At 41.1% G+C, this 20,086-nt stretch overlaps 1 protein-coding gene across 1 annotated transcript in view; it reads left to right on the forward strand.

Annotated features, from left to right (window-relative positions):
* LOC101160706 (anoctamin-1) overlaps positions 1–20,086 on the forward strand; it is a 79,465-nt gene that overhangs the window by 34,707 nt on the left and 24,672 nt on the right. Inside the window, exons 5-10 of the mRNA XM_011492340.3 lie at positions 3,431–3,485; positions 6,418–6,466; positions 12,848–12,903; positions 13,212–13,253; positions 14,401–14,465; positions 14,588–14,722. Of these exons, the coding sequence (XP_011490642.1) occupies positions 3,431–3,485; positions 6,418–6,466; positions 12,848–12,903; positions 13,212–13,253; positions 14,401–14,465; positions 14,588–14,722 (402 nt within the window). The remainder of the gene's footprint in view (positions 1–3,430; positions 3,486–6,417; positions 6,467–12,847; positions 12,904–13,211; positions 13,254–14,400; positions 14,466–14,587; positions 14,723–20,086) is intronic.

Consider the following 20,086-nt stretch of genomic DNA (forward strand, 5'->3'; position numbering starts at 1 on the left):
ATGTATTCAGATAGAACCTTGTTATGTCCATTAGAAACACCACTTCCTCACACACACATACCATGATCTGCAGAACTCATTGTGGACCCTGATGGCTGCTGCTCAGTCCTTCTCTCCCTGTTTTCTCCTTCTATCCTGTCCTCCTTAATAAAGAAATCTGCAATCTTTAGTGACTTTTCCATTTATTCGTCTTATTTCGCTCCCGGTTTCTAATTGTTAATCCCAAAGAAATAAAGCAAAATTTCTGTCACAAAATAACATTTTTGGTTAACAGTATAACTTTAGCAATGTCAGGAAATGTATATTCTACTCCCCAGAGGCTCCCATCTTTCAGGTTTCCTGCTTCAATTGACCAGTTTCTGATTAAATCTAAAACTATTCTCCCCAAGCTGCTCTAACCAATAAAATCAGATGTGATGAACTAGGTAAATACCTGAAATCTAAAAGGATAGGAGACTTAACAACCAGGATAGGGACTCTTGAGGAACAGAGTAGTCATCCATGCCCACAATATACATATACTTTTATTGAAGGAGATATATTATTGTGGATACATTATTTAAGCTGTGTTGATAAAATGTGAACTGCCAGGAGAAATGTTTCCATATCTTATGTTTGGGCTGGTATGCTAACACTGACATGACATTTTCACCTGCAACCAAACCTGCAACTCAAGTTGTTTCATAAGTTCTTAATGTCTGTAGTGTTGTCGGTCCAAATATTAATATTTTTATAGTTTACTTTTTTCCTTATATTTTGATGTCATTGACTTTATACTTAAAAACGTAGTACTCACCGTGTAAGTATCACTCCTTTTGATTTCTGGCATTAACGCAACTTTCTCAGGGGGCGGGGGAGGAAGGTACAAGAGGCATGTAGTACTTGAATACTATGTGCTACTATTAAGACATAGTCAAACCTGTAATGTAAAAACAAGTTTCTGTGTCTCAGCTGGGGGGGACCACCTGAAGTGGCACATCTAAACACTGGGACCCCACGGGACACACCCCTGTTTGGGCTTGAGATTATTGTTTTATGTGGTACATGTTTTTGTCTTTTATGTTTTAAGACTTGTAAAGCATTTTGTCTTTCTTTCTCTGGAAAAACACATTTGTTTGACCTTCAGTCATGTAGCCGTGGACCCCATTATCTTCTACAAAGAGACTGAAAATTGTAATTACCATTTATCTTTGAGTCACACTGGTTGAAATTTTGGCTAAAGATGTCCTGCATCGATTTTAGGCCAGTGAATCGGATCGTTCAAAATAAACCAATATCGACTATGAACCAGATTGTCAACCACAATTTTGATATGAATCCAATCGCTGGTAAAATGAATCGTTACACCCCTAATGGGTAATGATGGACAATGCTTAGTGCTTACTGTCTTGCCTGAGTGTAGAGATCTTTACTCATCATAACAGGACTTTTTAATGGCAGCTTTGTTCCCCCTTTCCCTCCTTACAAAAAGAGAAGATGTATGATGCAGCAGTACAAAAGATTAATGCATAATTAATTACAATATTATGCTCTGACAGAACACATCACAGCAAAAAAGGCCATCATTGTGACAATCATCACTTCAGTAATAATAATGGATTGGATTGTTCTGTGCTTTTCCAGACGCTCAAAGCGCAGAAATCTTTCTTAGACAAGTGGAATGATCGTTCATGGCTTCAGATGCCAGGCAGTGCCAATGGCAGATGTGCCATAATAAGCATTATTAGGTATGTCTACGGTCTTGGTAGGCTTCAGATTTATTCAAGTCACTCAAAACTATGTTTATACAATATTAATTTCAAGAAGGAAACTCCCATGCTGTCAGAAGTCAGAACTCTGTCTCCCCCTCTGGTCACCAGCGGGAACCATCTCCAGACTTGTAACCACACTTCCTGTATGCTGCACACCTGACTCTCATTTCACTCAGTCAACCACACCCCACTTAAGCACTGCACTGAGCTGAGCTCAATGTGAAGTATTGTTTGTGCCATTCTGCCTTCCTTACTGAGCGTTGTATTTGGACCTTGTCTTTTATCCTCTGTCCCTGTTTGCCTGCCGCCTGCCCTGACAATGCCTGGATTTTGACCATCCTGTCTTGTCTCTGATGAACTTATTGACTCCTGCCTGCCTGACCCTGAATAGCCCTTGTGCTACCTTAGATGACCCCACCCTTACATTGACGTGTTCTCCCTACCATGACAAAGGTGGATGAAGGTGAAAAGATTTCATGTAATCCATGGACACCAGTGAAGATCACAAATCATTGAAGAAAAAAGGTTCAGCACACTGTCTAGTGGGTCTAGATGACCCAACTCTCATCGTTAAAGTGCCTAGGATAGCACAAGGGTTACACTTTGTGGACTTTTAACTGAGCTAATAAACCTGCTGCACTTGGATCCAGCCGTCTGGTTGTTCTTATGACACACGCCTTGCTAACATAAATGAAACTGTTTTCCCCCAGCAGGTTATCATCATTGCAGAACTGAAGGAAATGGTTTCTATACTCATAATTTCAATGAGACCCAACCTTTCATCAATAGTAATGAATGTCAATTCTAGTCTCCTTTTTGCTCTAACCTCACCCCCTCTAACCCCCCCCCCCTCCATTAGCTGACTCTAAACCTGTGATTGCTTCCCCATGAGATGTGAAAATTGGCTTTTGTCACTCTCTTTCAAGAACTTTGACTAAACTTAAGTTCAATCACTGGTATTATGTCTACTGCCAGTGGAATGAATCTGTCAGAAAGTCCTTTTAGCAGTAACATGCTATCTGCTGTTTCTTTTAAATAATGGAGACTTTAAAGTACCACTCTGATCATCCATTGATCCATCGCAATAGCTTTCCGTGTGGTCTTTAATTATGATTATGCTGTTTTTACCAAAATCAAAAAACCCTTGTAGTTTTCTAGAACATCGTAAATACAGAATGACAGTAGTTCATCAGAAATTCACCATCTGTTTACACTCGCTCACGCTAGCTTACAGCTCCTCACACCCCCAACCTAACATTACCAGTGCAACAAATATGACAAACAATATTGGAGCTATCCGTACAGTTTAGATCCAGATTCCAGCTCAAACTTGTTGCTGATTGTTGCTTCTACAACACAACTACAAGCTTTTTCAAATTACATTTTTTTAATTTGCTCCTGATTCACAACAAATTAAATGGAGAAATAGTCAGAAATGCTATTTTATCCTTGATTTCTTAATGCGTGTCCTCCATCGTCAGAAAAATGCCACAAAAACATGCTATAAACACCAAGAACCTAATTTTCTTCAGAGAAGGTCTTTAAATTCTGAACTGGTGGTGCTTATCATACAACCTCAAGAACTGAATTTAAGGAGTTTGAAAACTACACTGTTTTCTCATTATGGGGACAAGGCCTGAAAAAAGTCAGGGAATGATTCTGGGCTTGTGTGTCAACAGGTTTGACCTCTCAGACAAGGATAACTTCTTTGACAGCAAAACCCGGAGCTCCATAGTAAGTCTCGCAACACTTTTCCTGTCCATTTGTCATTGTTTTACATTTAATATTTTGTATTCATTGTATGTTATGTTTTTATAACAATTCATTATTTCTAAATTTGTGACACAATGAGGAAATAAAGAAAAAGAGGATAATACGCATTTTTATATGCGTCTCCTTCCTCTGTGTTAAATTTCAGTTTCAGAAGAACCAAAACATGATCTTACTGTTGTTCTTTGAGACATAAAAAGGGAAAATGTTTAATGTACTTATGCATGTAAGTACGGTGGCCCAGAAGGGTCACAACACAACACATTAACTTTACACACAACACATTAACTTTACACACAACACATTAACTCACAACACAACACAATAACTCACAACACAACACAATAACTCACAACGGAAGTAAAGCAGCAATGGAAGTGCTTTTATTCTGAAATTTCCACTGGGCTGAGTGGCTAACTGCCTAACAGAAAGTAAAGTCACAGTGAGCTGTGGAGGGAGCATGTTTCTTCTACAAGAGAAGCTACACAATGTTAACCACACTCCTCCTCCGTGCTGCACTCACACCCCTCTCTGTCGCTGCACGTGTTCCGCTCCTCTCCGTTCTTCAGCCCCCTCCTCTCACACTCACTCGGTCCCCAACACCCCCCACCCACCCACACACCCTCCCAGTCCCTGCACGCGCTCCTCTCCTTTCTTCCGCTCCCTCTTCCTCTTCCTCTCACACATTCGCACGCGGTCCCCAACACTTGACACGACAAATGTGGAGAGATCACTACTGTCAGGCTTTAATGAACACAATTTCTAAGAGGCGGGGCGTTGCACTCCCCCAACAACAGGTTAGATGACAGAGCCCGGTCCATTAAGCTCTGCCATTCACGGAGCTTCAGTAGAACTCCAAAAGCCACACGGCCTAACGTAGGCCGCTATTATATATTCATGAGTTGGAAAGAACCCGCTGAACCGACCCTAAAACCGCCCAAATTATGCATTTTTGACCGCAAATTTACACCCAAAACCGCCCAATCTGGCAACGCTGCTGCTAGCTTCTCTTGTAGAAAATCATGCTCCCTCCACAGCTCACTGTGACGTTACTTTCTGTTAGGCAGTTAGCCACTCAGCCCAGTGGAAATTTCAGAATAAAAGCACATCCATTGCAGCTTTACTTCCGTTGTGAGTTAATGTGTTGTGTTGTGAGTTAATGTTTTGTGTTGTGAGTTAATGTTTTGTGTTGTGAGTTATTGTGTTGTGTTTTGAGTTATTGTGTTGTGTTGTGAGTTAATGTGTTGTGTTGTGAGTTAATGTGTTGTGTTGTGATTTATTGTGTTGTGTTTTGAGTTATTGTGTTGTGTTGTGAGTTAATGTGTTGTGTTGTGAGTTATTGTGTTGTGTTGTGAGTTAATGTGTTGTGTTGTGATTTATTGTGTTGTGTTGTGAGTTAATGTGTTGTGTTGTGAGTTATTGTGTTGTGTTTTGAGTTATTGTGTTGTGTTGTGAGTTAATGTGTTGTGTTGTGAGTTATTGTGTTGTGTTTTGAGTTATTGTGTTGTGTTGTGAGTTAATGTGTTGTGTTGTGAGTTAATGTGTTGTGTTGTGAGTTAATGTGTTGTGAGTTAATGTGTTGTGTTGTGAGTTATTGTGTTGTGTTGTGAGTTAATGTGTTGTGTTGTGAGTTAATGTGTTGTGTTGTGAGTTAATGTTTTGTGAGTTATTGTGTTGTGTTGTGAGTTAATGTGTTGTGTTGTGAGTTAATGTGTTGTGTTGTGAGTTAATGTTTTGTGAGTTATTGTGTTGTGTTGTGAGTTATTGTGTTGTGTTGTGAGTTAATGTGTTGTGTTGTGATTTATTGTGTTGTGTTGTGAGTTAATGTGTTGTGTTGTGAGTTATTGTGTTGTGTTTTGAGTTATTGTGTTGTGTTGTGAGTTAATGTGTTGTGTTGTGAGTTATTGTGTTGTGTTTTGAGTTATTGTGTTGTGTTGTGAGTTAATGTGTTGTGTTGTGAGTTAATGTGTTGTGTTGTGAGTTAATGTGTTGTGAGTTAATGTGTTGTGTTGTGAGTTATTGTGTTGTGTTGTGAGTTAATGTGTTGTGTTGTGAGTTAATGTGTTGTGTGTAAAGTTAATGTGTTGTGTGTAAAGTTAATGTGTTGTGTTGTGAGTTAATGTGTTGTGTTGTGAGTTATTGTGTTGTGTTGTGAGTTAATGTGTTGTGTTGTGAGTTAATGTGTTGTGTGTAAAGTTAATGTGTTGTGTGTAAAGTTAATGTGTTGTGTGTAAAGTTAATGTGTTGTGTTGTGAGTTAATGTGTTGTGTGTTAAGTTAATGTGTTGTGTGTAAAGTTAATGTGTTGTGTTGTGAGTTAGTGTGTTGTGTGTTAAGTTAATGTGTTGTGTGTAAAGTTAATGTGTTTTGTGTAAAGTTAATGTGTTGTGTGTTAAGTTAATGTGTTGTGTGTTAAGGTAATGTGTTGTGTTGTGAGTTAATGTGTTGTGTGTTAAGTTAATGTGTTGTGTGTAAAATTAATGTGTTTTGTGTAAAGTTAATGTGTTGTGTTGTGACCCTTCTGGGCCACCGTATGTAAGGCATGAAACACCTCAATCCAAGTCCATCCAGATTATTCTAGTTAGTCTGAAATAATGCTGGCCAAAACATCCCGATGGATCTTGTCCAGACTGATCATGCATAATATTTATGAGGGGAATTTATATATTGTCCGCACACTTTATTTTAGCATTAGAAGCTTTAACTCTTTAATTTAGGTCAATCAAGAGAAGCTCTGATCTGAAGCATGACAACTTAAGTATTTTAATTTTAATTTTTTAAGTTTATGTTCTGTTCCAAACAGCAACTCAGCCTCAGTGAGTGAAACATAGTAGGAATAAAGAAACCCATTGTTAGTGCTTCAATAACTGGTCAACTGTTTTTTTTTTCCATTTTAGGTTTTTGAAATCCTAAAAAGAACAAAATGCAAGGCCAAGTACAGCATGGGTAAGTCTGAAGACTTTTTGTCCAATAATTTCTAATTTGGGCACCTTTTGGCACATTCCAACAGAGGTCACAAATCGGCTTTCACTGAATCGCACCGGTGTTTTGGCAGAGAGTTTTAAGCCGGATGCCCTTCCTGACAAAACCCTGTATTTTCAAGGCACAGCACGATAGGTCTTGCCTAAGGACCAACACTGGATTTGGCTCACTGCACGCCCTGGGAAGCAAACCCAGGTTTCCTGCATTAGCTAGTCCAGCCACTACTGATAAGTTCTAACCAGACTCTGACAACACACAACACGACAAGACAACTGTATTTGCCTCATAGTGGAGAAAGTTCCATGGTGCAGCGATACAGGTTTTTTTTTAACTTGTCCAACAGCTAAGCAAACAGATGAGAGCTGAAAGCCTTTCGTGTTGGACATATTTTACTTTTATAACAGGGGTTATGAATCTTATGATACATCAGATGTATATTTAAATAAAACCCTTTTGTACAGTCAGCTAAACTTTGTTCATGCTAATTATACTTGTAAACATTTTTGTTGGACTGGATGGAAAAGAAAAGGAGGAAAGAAGAGAGAAGGATGACAGATTGGGGGGGGGGGGGGGGGGGTAGAAGGGTGATTATAGTAGCGAGGGTAAGATCATGAAGCGTCAGAAAGCAACAAGTTGCTAGAGCTTTTTAATCACAACTGACAGGTTAAGATACATGAAAAATCTAAAATGGGCGGGACCTGTCCACACACACACACACACACACACACTCAAACATTACAAACACAACTGTTGGCTCTTCTTTACCAAAATACTAATACCTGTCCAGACAAATCTTCTGTAGCACAATATTTACAACATATACTTTTATGATACAAAACTTAAACACACGAACCTGAAAAGTAACCCTCCCACCCCACCCCAAAAACATAATAATAATAATAATGAATAACTTTAGAACAAAAAAAACCATTAAAAAAACATAAATAATAAAAATAAAAAAAAGGAAAGAAAAGTGTACATCCATGACAGAAATTTTCAAATGTTTTTCTCTATTCTATCTGTAGAAACACAAGTACCCATGCATATTCAAACACTTATAGACCCACACAGATACACACACTTATGTACGCATACCTCTACATCTTCACGTTTAGGTTATTAGGCTAAAACATGCAAAGAGGCTTCAGCTTAGACTCACATTTTCAACATAATTTGTAAAGGGTGTCCAAATTTCCATAAACTTTTCACAGCTTTTCTCCCTGCTGTATCTCAATTTTTCCAGTTGCAACACAGAGAGCATTTCTCTAATCCAGCCATTAAACGAAGGAGGTTTATCTGATTTCCACTGGAAGAGGATAGTCCTACGGGCTATTGTTGTTGCAAAGGCAACTGCCCTCCCTTTGAATTTAGAGACTTTGACTTCAGGGGGCAAAACCCCAAAAACAGCAGTGAGTGGGGAGGATGGAACCTTTGTCTCACAAATCAGTGAAAGGACCTCAAAAATATTTGTCCAGAAGTTCCTCAGTGAGATACAGTTCCAGAACATGTGTCCTAGAGAGGCTGGACTTTGTTTACATCTTAGACATGAAGGACTGACATCAGGGTAGATCCTAGAAAGTCTTTCATTTGAATAATGAAGACGGTGTAACACTCTAAATTGAAGAAGACGGTGTCTAATACAAATAGAACAGGTGTGAATCCGTTCCAAGCAGAGTTGCCACGATGTTTCTGAAAATGTAACCTCAAGATCTTTGTCCCATGCCAGCCTGGTCTTGTTCAATGAAAGTGGTTTAATACCCTGGATCTTGTTGGAAATTTTAGATATGTTGCCCTTTGTATGAGGGTTTAAAGCAAGTAAGTCATCCATGGTGTCAATGTGGCAGGCTTCTGAGGGATCAAAATATTTATTAACAAAACTTCTGAGTTGGAGGAATCTGAAAAAGTGGGATCTGGGAATATTGTATTTTTCATGTAGTAATTCAAAGGGCATTAGATTTCTTTTGGAAAAAAGGTCCTTCAAAAATACCAGCCCATTTTTGTGCCACATCTGGAATGCACCATTGATATGGGACGGTGGGAAAAGGGGATTATCAACTATGAGAGAAAAAGAGGAAAGACGAGTAAAGCTAAAGTGCTTTCTAAACTGAAACCAGATTTTTAGGGAATGTTTTAAAACTGGATTAAGAATCTGGGGATGTGAAATTATGGTACGCTTACCAGTCGGATGTTGTTTCTCCGTGATCTTGCCTCTAGATCCTCACATTTATTTTGGAGATTTTCAACTATGGCGTTGAGGCGGTGCACGTCGTTCTGCAGCAGTGTAACATCTTCTGTGCAGGTGGAGAGGCTCTCCTCCATCCCTCTCACCGTGGCGTTGAGCGACGTCAGTCCGCCTCAGTCACTCAGTCTCCGCCAGTCTCTCATCAAGAGGGGTCAGCTTCGGTGTCCCCTGTCCCCCACCCATGGCAGACACACTCTGGCGATGGCGCGCTAGACGTTTTTTTGCCTCGACTTTGATGTCCGACCATTTCTTTTTTATTTCGGCCGAGGTTGTGAGGCTGCAGCATTTACGGCGTCTGCCACCGTTTGCCACTCACGGGCCTTTTTGGCATTAGTAATGCCCACACTGTGCCCTCCAAACAACATTTTTCTCCTCCTTTCCACCTCGCCAACGATAACTTCTACTTCACATTGAGTGAAGTTACGTTTTTTTGATTTCCTCTCTGTGTTTGCCATGATTTTGCAATCAATGAATATTCATTTGTGGGCGTTTCACGGACTATTTATGGGCAACTATGGGCGTGTCATGAGGCCGCAAAAGCTGCGCTGCATTTAGAATTGGTTGTGATTTACTAAGGGAAAGATGCGTAGGATGTGCGTGCGCACGGTTTTATAAATCCGAATATTTCTGTGCGTACGCACGTCCTATGTTTCATCCGTACGCCACTTCTGACGCAAATCCTACGCAAAGTTTTATAAATGAGACCCCAGGTCCAGACAGCTTCATTAATGAATTCTATAAATACTAAGGATGTGCTTACCCCACTGCTGTTGGATGCTTACCAATATACTCTGAAAGCTAAAATGATAGCCCCATCCTGGTCTGATGCCACAACGGTAGTAATACATAAAGAAGGGAAGGACCCTACAGATTGTGGTTTATATCGACCATTGTCCATGCTCAATGGAGATCTAAGAATATGCTATACTGCTATACTGACCAAACGATTAAACAAAATTACAACCCAAATTATACACCCTGATCAAACTGGGTTTATTCCTGGAAGACACTACGGAAATAACTTGTGTGGTTTACTTAACATTGTATTGCATCAAAAAGAGGGTAAGCCTGTAACAGTCAGAAAGCATTTGATAGTGTCATGAACTGTTGGTGGAGGAACCAAAATGCAGGAGACCAGGCTTGATGACAGAAAATAAAATATTCAATAACCAAACCGAAAAGTGACAAGACTACAGGGAGAAACAAAAAGGTGATACAGCAGAGCAGATGACCTGACAAAGCTGAACAGAAACCAAGACACTTAAATAGGCTGAGGATAATTAACTGAACTGAAGACATTTGAGGATCATGAACCTGAAACTGGAGTGACGGACAAAAAGGAAACCAAAAACATGACCAAGAACGAAACAAAACCACAAAATCCTTACAGATAGAGTATCATGGAAATACCTGATAAACAACAATGTTGGTCTTTTTGAGACCTTGTGGTAAAATAATCTTAAAATAAACTATTTGATGCTAACTATAGTAAAATCCTGAATATAATCCGAAATGAGTTGGATCGATGGACTTTACCCATCTACCCATCCTGCGGCTATATATTTATTTCTAATGCTGCCAATGGCAATTCCCAAATCTATTTTTAGAGAACTGGATAAACTCTTTTCAAAATGTATGTGGTAAAATAAGCGGTCCCGTATAAAATATAAAACACTCTAAAGAGTCAAGGGAGAGGGGGAACTCAGGGGTGGGCAGCGGAGGCAGCCAGAGGTAAACCCGATGAGATGTGGGAGGAGTCACAGACAGAGGCACACCTGGCCACAAATTCAAACACATGGAGGGAATTTAAATGGAAGATAATCAGTAGATACTTCAGGACCCCAGACGTTGTTTCCGAGATGAAACCTAATGTACCATGCATGTACTGGAGGAACTGTGGATCAGCGGTGCCCAACTACACACATGTGTAGTTATAATGTAATACTTTTTACAGCAGTAAAAAGTACATTTACGATTAGATGGATAAAAACAGAGCCACCCTCCCTAGATACCTGGAAAGATGGGGCCCAGCAAAATCATTGCTACTGTCATCAGCCTAATAATACCTCTAGCTAGTCAAATGCTGGCATGTTAAGATTTCATTCTTTCAGTTTTAGGTGAAGAGTATTATGGTAATTCATTTCCTGTGTGTACCTTGATTGATTGTATTTACTATATTTAGGTTAATTATTGTGGAAACCATGGAGACAACTGTGTATAATACTCTGTTGCAAAAAGTTTGAATAAAATGATAATTAAAAAAGAAAAAGATTTCATGATATAGGCCCTTTAACAAATGATACATATTTACATCCAGTGTATACAACAAGTTTTTTTTAGCTTCTCATTCCCATTTTTTGGTTTCATGTGGACACTTTTGACATAAGTTTGTGATCCATTACAGGCAACTGAAGCACTCCATTGTATAGTTATTGGGACCAAAATAAACCATCCTCTACTTCTGTATCTTCTTTGTTAACATTAGCTGAAAAGGCCATGTTTATCTTGGATTGGCAATTTTGTTGTATTACAGCAGAGACAATGGCTTGGTTCCAATTTTGTTGCAATGATCTGCCATAAAACTGTTTCTCCATCTTTATCAGTGAGAACATGAACATAAAACTAAGCTCTGCTTCCACTCATCTACCTATGGTTCTGTCTTTTTCCAGTTGCTGCTCCCCTTTACTATGAAACGCTTCTCCATTTCTGAAAGCATTAATAACTTTGTTCTGTGACTCACTGTGCACAGTTGTCCTAAAGAGGCTGCTGAAAAGGTTAGACCAGCTAAGATTGCAGCTTGAGTTTCAGTATCCACAGGATGTGTCAGTGCTGCTCCATGATCTGTTCAGACCTGCACATCTTTAACAGGCAACCCCTGATCTCCTAAAATTAGCTGAGATTCAAACCTTAACATGATTTTGCCCACATGTAATCCCAATACAAATTCTACTCAGAACCAAAGCTTAAATGAAATCTTTAATAAAAAAGAAAAATATTTGAGTCGGTTAAATTCTCTATTAGCCTCTTGAAAATGACTTTTATAACCTTATCTGGTTTTCTTTCTCAGCAAATTCAGATTCGTATACATTTACACGTTCTATATTTGATGTATGTTGGGTTTATTTATATTATTGCTGTAATTAATTAATAAACTTTTTTATTTATCAAAAGTCTCTCTTCATGTGTTTTATTACACACTTAGTTAACAAAACTGTGTGTATTTCCAAAATTATTCTATAATACAACATTTCAAGCAAAAAGTAATGGTATCGGTGTTGAAATAGGCGATACTAGCCCTGTCATTATTTGGTATCAGATCGATCTTGGTGTCGCCCACCCTTACTGCCTGCCTCACCTTGTGTCTTCTCAATGCGGCTTTAGGTCAGATCTGAACACTAAATACATGACAGACAAACTTAAAATACAACAACTGTTTCATTAAAAACAAGGACATGTAACAATGGTTTTGAGAATGTATACAAATGAACAAAGCAACACATTGGTAGCATTAAATGAGTAAACACATGCACTCAACCCAGCTCTGCATTGGATTGTGTGATCTGCCATGAGGCAGAGCACTGTAATTGAAAATTGAATAGGAATAACGCAAGAAACAGACATTTGACTATAATAATAATTACAATAATTTAAATAATACAAAAATTTGACTCAGCACAGATTAGATTAGAGGACAAATGTGTATTTTTATCATTGTCTGATGATGGCAGGTGAGAATAACAACAGGTCCTCACCTTCCTCACCTGCGAGCACGTCCCTGCTCCAGTAGTACATAGAGCCAAACCACTGAAAAATGTAGCAGAGGATTCATCAGTCACTGAGGTTAACATGGACAAAGTACAGAATATCATGATTGAGGCCTTCACACGATCAAACTGATCTCCACCCACCTCCAGGGTCAGATACACTGATTGTGCTTTAGTGTGACAGAGCAGCATTTTGATGCGCTGCATATCAGGAAATTAAAACTGACTGAGATTGATTCTACAGCGCTAAAGGGCTTCTGGTGTATGGTCATATTAAGGTGGAATAAAAATTTAACAAAAGATGAGTTCACATCTGTATAAAAACAAATTTCTCTCCAGGTATTACCAGTTTGCTTGGCAGTGGTGTTTACACAGCGGCTTATCCTCTTCATGATGTAAGTATTCTTCTAAAATTACCTATTGCCTGCACAACAATGAAGGAATCTCGGTGTGCACACGTGTCAAACTCCAGGCCTCGGGGGACCAGTGTCCTGGGTGTCTTTCAACTAACCTGCCATTGTAGAGTCTTATTGGAAAGACGCACTTGATCTGGGTAATCAGTCTGACACCTTTGTCTTAGTACGAGTAGAAAGACCTGGATAATCTGTCAAGGTTTAAGCAAAAACATGTTCATGTCTATGTTTGATCCCAGCCTGAAACCTGAATCTTCTCAGTAACAGACTGCAGATCTTCCCTTTTTCAGGGAGACATTAATGAAGAGAGCGCGGAGCCTAACGACAGAAAGGTGAGACCGATGCACATGTACCAGGGATGCACAAAGAAAGGCACAGTGGCCTGAAGTGCAAATCACACCATGAATCACTCAACGCAAAAACATATTCAAGATCATACAACAATCAGAAAAGCAAAACAAATAATAAAAAATAAACACATTACAATTCAGAAAGCGATTCCTAAAAAACAGAAATAAATACATAGTTTCCAGAAATTAAATGAAATTGTTGAAAAATAAGACAAAATAATAAACTAGAAAAGGTAGAATTTATGGGTCTTCACTGATTGGATGATGATTTTTGAGTTTTGAAGAAGAGTGAAAGCAGAACGAAGTTAAGCCTGAACTGTGGTAAATAGCTGATTGATTAAAACTCTTTACAGAATTTACTTGACAGAGGATGTTCAAGATGGCTCTCAGTAACTCAGACATTTGTCAGCACTGTGAAAGTAATCTACCTGACAGTTACATGCACGCACTGTGGTTCTGCACGCCTGTCCAGGCTCTCTGGCAGCAGGTATGTGCCGACACCGTCACTTTGTGTGCATGGTGACATGAGTGCCATCGATATAGAAGAAGGATTATTATCCATCGTTTTCATAACTCTTTGTATTGCAAAAAAAATCAATTTTACTATACTTGACAAAAAAGAAATATATTAATGTCAGTCAATGCAGAAATCTGCTGTTTGATCATATCAGCTTGAAAAAAATGTCAGCCAAGAGTTCAAGTAACTTTGAAAGAATTCAGTCTCTCTGGTCTCCCATAATTAACTCTATGACTTAGTGGGCAAATCGCGTCAAATCGCGCCATAGGACCTCGGATTGCTTCAGTACCATTGACTTGGCATTGAAACTGGCCACCTCTGCCACGCGAATCGTGTTCAGTGTGAACGCAGCATCTCTTTAGTGTAGTTTTCAATCCATTGGCTGGTAAGAATAGAAGTCAATCTCCCTGCTGTAAGCAACAGAAATCAATAAATCATGTCAAACCTTCAAAACACTTTAAGGACGGAGGAGTGTTTCAGGAGTGTTTTTTTTTATTCGTTTTCATGTTTAATACTGTTGGGGTATGGATTCTGTCTGCTGCTGAACTGCTGTGTTTAAAATGTTAACTGATACTAATGAGCGCACTCATAATGTATGTCTTTGCTTTATAGCTGTTGTATGACGAGTGGGCCAACTACAGTGTCTTCTATAAATACCAGCCCATTGGACTAGTGCGGTAAGAACCTGCTTCGGGACAGATGACCTCAGATTACATCTGCTGACATTTCAGTTCTTTTCATGACAGGTGATGATCACTTCTTTTACAAGGGAGTCATGTCTCTGTATTTCACCCCCCAGGAAGTATTTTGGTGAGAAGATCGGTTTGTACTTTGCCTGGCTGGGTTTGTACACCCAGATGTTGATTCCCGCCTCCCTTGTGGGCACCATTGTTTTTCTGTATGGATGTGCAACAGTTGATGACAACATACCAAGGTAAGCAACAATAAACACAATTAAAAAAAAAACTAAAATCGAGCTTAATTGTAAAATAAGGATAAAAATTAACTTTGTTATTTACAATTGTAATAATTAATTATATTACAAATAATTTTAGCTTGTTATGATGTGTGTGTAAGCTGTAGTTGTATTGTGTACATGTTGACATGTTTGTATGTGAGGATTGCATGTGAAGGTATGTTTTATAACATTTGAGTGCATGTGCAGACAGGCCCCGCCCCTTTTGACTAACGTCTACACCTTACAGTAATGACGATAAACTTCCAATCACCTTGTTGCTCTGTGATTCTACCCCCCCCGTAATCATCTTTCCCCATTTTCTCCCCTTTCTTTAGTACCCCCCTCCCCACCCCCCAAATCTCTAACATCCCACTCTCTTCTTCTTTTCCCTCCGGTCCAACAACAAAAACAAAAAGTATATAAACATAACTAGTAAAAATAAAGTTTACAAATACAAAAGGGGTTTATGAAAATCTACAGTTATATAAGTTTAGTCCTGTATGTTTTAATCATGCCAAAATATTTTAGTTTTTTTATTGCATGGTGGTGCAGTGGTTAACGCTCTTGACTAACTGCAAGAAGGTCCTGGTTTTAACTCCAGCTTCTTCCCACTGTCCCAAAACTTATGTCATTGTCTCTTAGGTGTGAGTGTGTGTGTGTGTGAGTGTATGCAGCCTGTGTGGGGCAGAGGTGGGCACTGAGAGCCACATTCCTTCATGTTTTCCAACATACCCTGCTCTGGCTTGTTCTGATTGACTAAAAAAAGGTGCAGTACCACAAATGGCCATGTTAAAACCTTCATTTTAACCCCTCAAATAAACCCCTTTAATGCCTGGTGCTTAAACTTTTTAGTACATCAATGGTTGCATGTTTGATTCATGACAACTCTGATGGGAGTGAATTTTTTCCATGCATTATCAGGTTTTTTTTTTTAAACAGCTTGTATTTTCACTTAGTGAAGGGGCGCGGGTCATGATTGACAGATGCTGATCGTGGTGGATTGTGGGAACAGCACTCTGGTGTTTAACTTGTTTCATCTGTATTAGCTTTAGCATCTACCCTATATTTTGGTTAGAGTTCTGTTGTTGAGCTGTAAACTGTTCTAAACTTAGCAGTTTGGGGACACCAGGCAAACAATAACATGGGGACCTCTGCAGCAACTGCAGTCATAAAGATACGTGTATATATATATATATATATATATATATATATATATATATATATATATATATATATATATATATATATATATATATATATAAAATTACGCCCCTCTCACCCTCTGCCGGTGGTTTCTCCTCCAAGCTCGGGTCCTCTACCAGAGGCCTGGGAGCTTGAGGGTCCTGCAGTATCTTAGCTGTTCTTGCACTGCGCTTTTCTGGACTGAGAGGTCTGAGGTCTTTCCAGGTATCTGTTGTAGCCACTCCTCCAGCTTGGGGGTTACTGCCCCGAGTGCTACAATTACCACAGGCACCACTGTCACCTTCACTTTCCAGGCTTTCTCCTGTTCTTCTCTGAGTCCCTGGTATTTCTCCAGTTTCTCATGTTCCTGTTTCCTGATGTTCCCATCGCTTGGCACTGCCACATCCACCACAATGGCTTTCCTCTGTACTTTATCCACCACTACAATGTCTGGTTGGTTCGCCATTACCATCCTATCAGTCTGGATCTGGAAGTCCCACAGGATCTTTGCCTTCTAATTCTCTACCACCTTCGGAGGTGTTTCCCATTTTGACTTTGGGGTTTCCAGTTCATATTCTGCACACATGTTCTTGTATATTATTGTAGCCACTTAATATTGGTCCTCCTTTTCCTGCCAGCCTCTTACACCCTGCAGTTATGTGCTGGATTGTTTCAGGCGCCTCTTTGCACAGCCTACACCTTGGGTCTTGTCTGGTGTGGTAGATCTACACCTTGGGTCTTGTCTGGTGTGGTAGATCTACACCTTGGGTCTTGTCTGGTGTGGTAGATCTGAACCTCTATGGCTCTGGTGCTCAGGGCTTGTTCCTGAGTTGCCAGGATGAGCGCTTCAGTGCTGTCCTGTAGGCCAGCCCTTTCTAGCCATTGGTAGGACTTCTTGATATCAGCCACTTCAGTTATGGTCCGGTGGTACATCCCATGCAGGGGTTTGTCCTCCCATGAGGATCTGTCCTCCAGCACTGTATCCTCTGCTCTCCATTGCCTGAGACATTCACTGAGCACCCTGTCAGTTGGGGCCTTGAGCTTGATGTACTCATGCATCTTGGATGTTTCATCCTGGATAGTGGCTTCCATGCTCTCTCAGGGTGCTGGATTATTCCTGCAGGGTATCTGATAACTGGCAGTGCATAGCTGTTTATTGCCCGGGTCTTATTTTTGCCATTGAGTTGGCTTCCCAGGACTTTCGTTACTCGTTGGAGGTATTTAGCTGTTGCAGCTTTCCTTGTTGCCTGCTCCAGGTTGCCATTTGCCCGCAGAATTCCAAGGTACTTGTAACTCTCCTCAATGTCGGCTATTGTTGCTTCTGGGAGTGAGACACCCTGATTCATCTAGGGCCTTGTGGGGAGGGTCTGGTGGAGGGGGGCACGGTGAAACATCCGTGCTCATCTTTCACTGGTCCCCCCCACAATTTTAACTTCCACTTTAGACACACACACTGCATGTTAGCAGCACACACAGCAAATACACACCACACACAGAGGGACCCCGGAGTGGGGGGGGGCTCTGTGGCTTGGCAGTGATGGGCCCCCCACACTGGAGACCTCCTATTTTACCTGCAGCACACACACAGCACACCCACACCTCCATACATAGGTGGGGTCAGGGGGGGCGGCCGGTCTTCACCCGCCTGGTCCTCTCAGGGCGGCCAGGCTTGTGGGTATCCTGTCGGCTGCAGTAATTGGTCGGGCATGTGCCGCTGGGGGGTAGGTCGGCCGGAGGGGGTTACTGCGTGGCGGCGGGGGGTAACCAGAAGATTGTGAGTATGTGTGCGAGAGTGCATGGGTGGGATGGACCTGGGGGCTGGCTCGCTGGGATCCTCTGGGGCTCTCCCTCCCCATCTCAGAGGGGGGAGGGCATTAAGGGGGTCGGGGAGGGGGGGCTTAGATACAATGGCAGGGGAGGAAGGTTGTAGAGGGTAGGGTTATGGGGGGTGGCTGTGGGTGCGCGGCGATCTCTGGGATGCTCGGGCTGGGTGCCGAGGCTGGTTCGCGAAGGGGGGGAACCGGTTGGGTGGTTGGCGGCCCATGGGTTCTCGGGGCCCTGGCGTCGTCCCTGGCCCTTGTCTCGGTGCCCGGTGGCCCCCATGGCTACCGCCTGGTACGGCCAAGCGCTCCTGTCCTGTGGCCTTGGGGCCGGACGCCGGGTTCGCTTATGCCGTCGGGGGGGCCCCTGTTGGGGGGCATTCTCTGCGCCTGGCTGGGTGGGTGGGCGACCCCCCCCCCCCCCTCCTGGGCTGCCTGGGTCCGGTGCCGGGGGGGTTCCTGGCCTGGGGGGCTCTCCTCCCCTCTCCTGGTCTGGCTGGTCTGGCTGGGTAGGATCTGGCTCCCTTTATGAACACACGGTTCACGTCGGCAGCATGCATGTATCTCCACCCCCACGTGCACGTGCACACTGCCACACTGCTCCCTGTCTGCTTCATCCCTCCTCCTTACCCACAGTGTATTGATGGACAGATTTTTTTTCGCTCATCTTAGTGTCAGATTTTCACCTTTTATGTAACATTCGTCTTTCCAGCAGATCTGGTATAATTGTTACAGCTTAAAATAATAACTTATTCAAATCAGTGCTTGTATCCCCCACTTTCTCACCTCATTTCCTTTTACTCTCTTCCACCCCCCTCCCCCCTCACATTCTTCCCCTCTCCCTCCCCACAAACACTAAATGTAACAAATAAATAAGAAATAAGAAGGGGTTTATACAAATCTACACTCTAGTTTCTTGAAGCTATATAACCTCTTTTTGTGATAGTAAAACCTGTCCAACACAAAAAGCCTTCAGCTCTAATCTGTCTGCTCAGCTGTTGGACAGAACAATTTAAAAAAAAAAAGAAATTAACACACTTCGCGTCGAATAGTTTAGCCTTCCACGGCATGGGTTAATTTCTGATATTAATGCACTTCGTCGGCCATCCTCCCCTTATATTTTGGACCACAGAAATAACATGTTCGAAATTGTTATAAGTTAGAAGAGCTGTTTGTACTAAAATACAGGAAAATGTATTTTTATTGTCACTTGCTTGCTTTGTCACTTTAAAAGCTTTACATATTCTGTGTAAAGCACCAAGTACCGATAAAGATTCATGATGTAAATATTAGTCCATCACTGCTTTGCTTTGCTGGAGACTTTAGCTGAAGCGCTTAGCGTTAGCATGGAGGGACCGTGTATTTGCCAGATACCGTAGACGTGGACAAAAACAAAAAGGGAAAAAAGAACTTCATTTGCCTTTTTTCCCCATATCTGTTATGTTCGAGATAGGCGGAGTTAACTCCGGCCAAAATGGTTTTGCCCGAGAGCTGACAATTTAGTAGGTGAAGTAGGGGAATGTAGAAGTCAATTGGTGACATCAGAGATGCTCCGTCCCGTGATATATATGTCTATGGGGTACACCCTGCCTTCCCCCAAGAATAGATGGGTTGACTCCATCAACCCTGTGACCCCAAAAGCAATTCAGCGGGTTCTGATGATGGATAGATGACTTTTACACGTCATTAACTCTGTAAGCAGATAAAATCACCCCCCTTCCGGCACCTGCAGCTCATACAGTCTAAGGCCAGAGGTGAACCAGGAGGCGAAGGTGACACCCTGAGAGCTGCAGAAATGTGTAAAAGGCGACTAAAGTGTGCAGTGGTGTTACTGGATAAAGTCAACATCAAACCATTTTTATTCAGTTTCTAACTATTTTGTACTGTTAATTTTGTTCCTGTGCCTTTAACACAGAGAACAATAATTAAAATATAAAAATAATTAGAGTTTTTGGAGAGAAAAAAACAGTTCCTAAGTCCTGTGATGTAAATTGTGTGGTATTGGTGCAAAAGAATCAAGAACAGTAAAAATCAGAGAATGAAACAAACAGGAACAAATGCAAAAAGACTTAACTAATAAAAAAGAAAAGACTTAACAAATAACAAAGAAAAGGCTCCCCCCCTTTATCTTTTTTGTTCTGCTTCACATCATCTATAGGATATTATGACATGCTGCATAACCCTCTGCACACACAGGACGTTCAGAGTAACAGAACTGAACCGTCAGTAAAATGGCCTAATGGATTTCATGCAGCAGTGGACCCACCAAAAAGACAAATAAACTCATGTCTTTTTGCACTTTCCTTTTTGGACACAAAACAGTGTCTCAGACCTTGTT

The sequence above is a fragment of the Oryzias latipes genome, chromosome 6, assembly GCF_053564925.1.
Source record: "Oryzias latipes strain Hd-rR chromosome 6, Olatipes_Hd-rR_3.1".
Classification (NCBI taxonomy): domain Eukaryota; kingdom Metazoa; phylum Chordata; class Actinopteri; order Beloniformes; family Adrianichthyidae; genus Oryzias; species Oryzias latipes.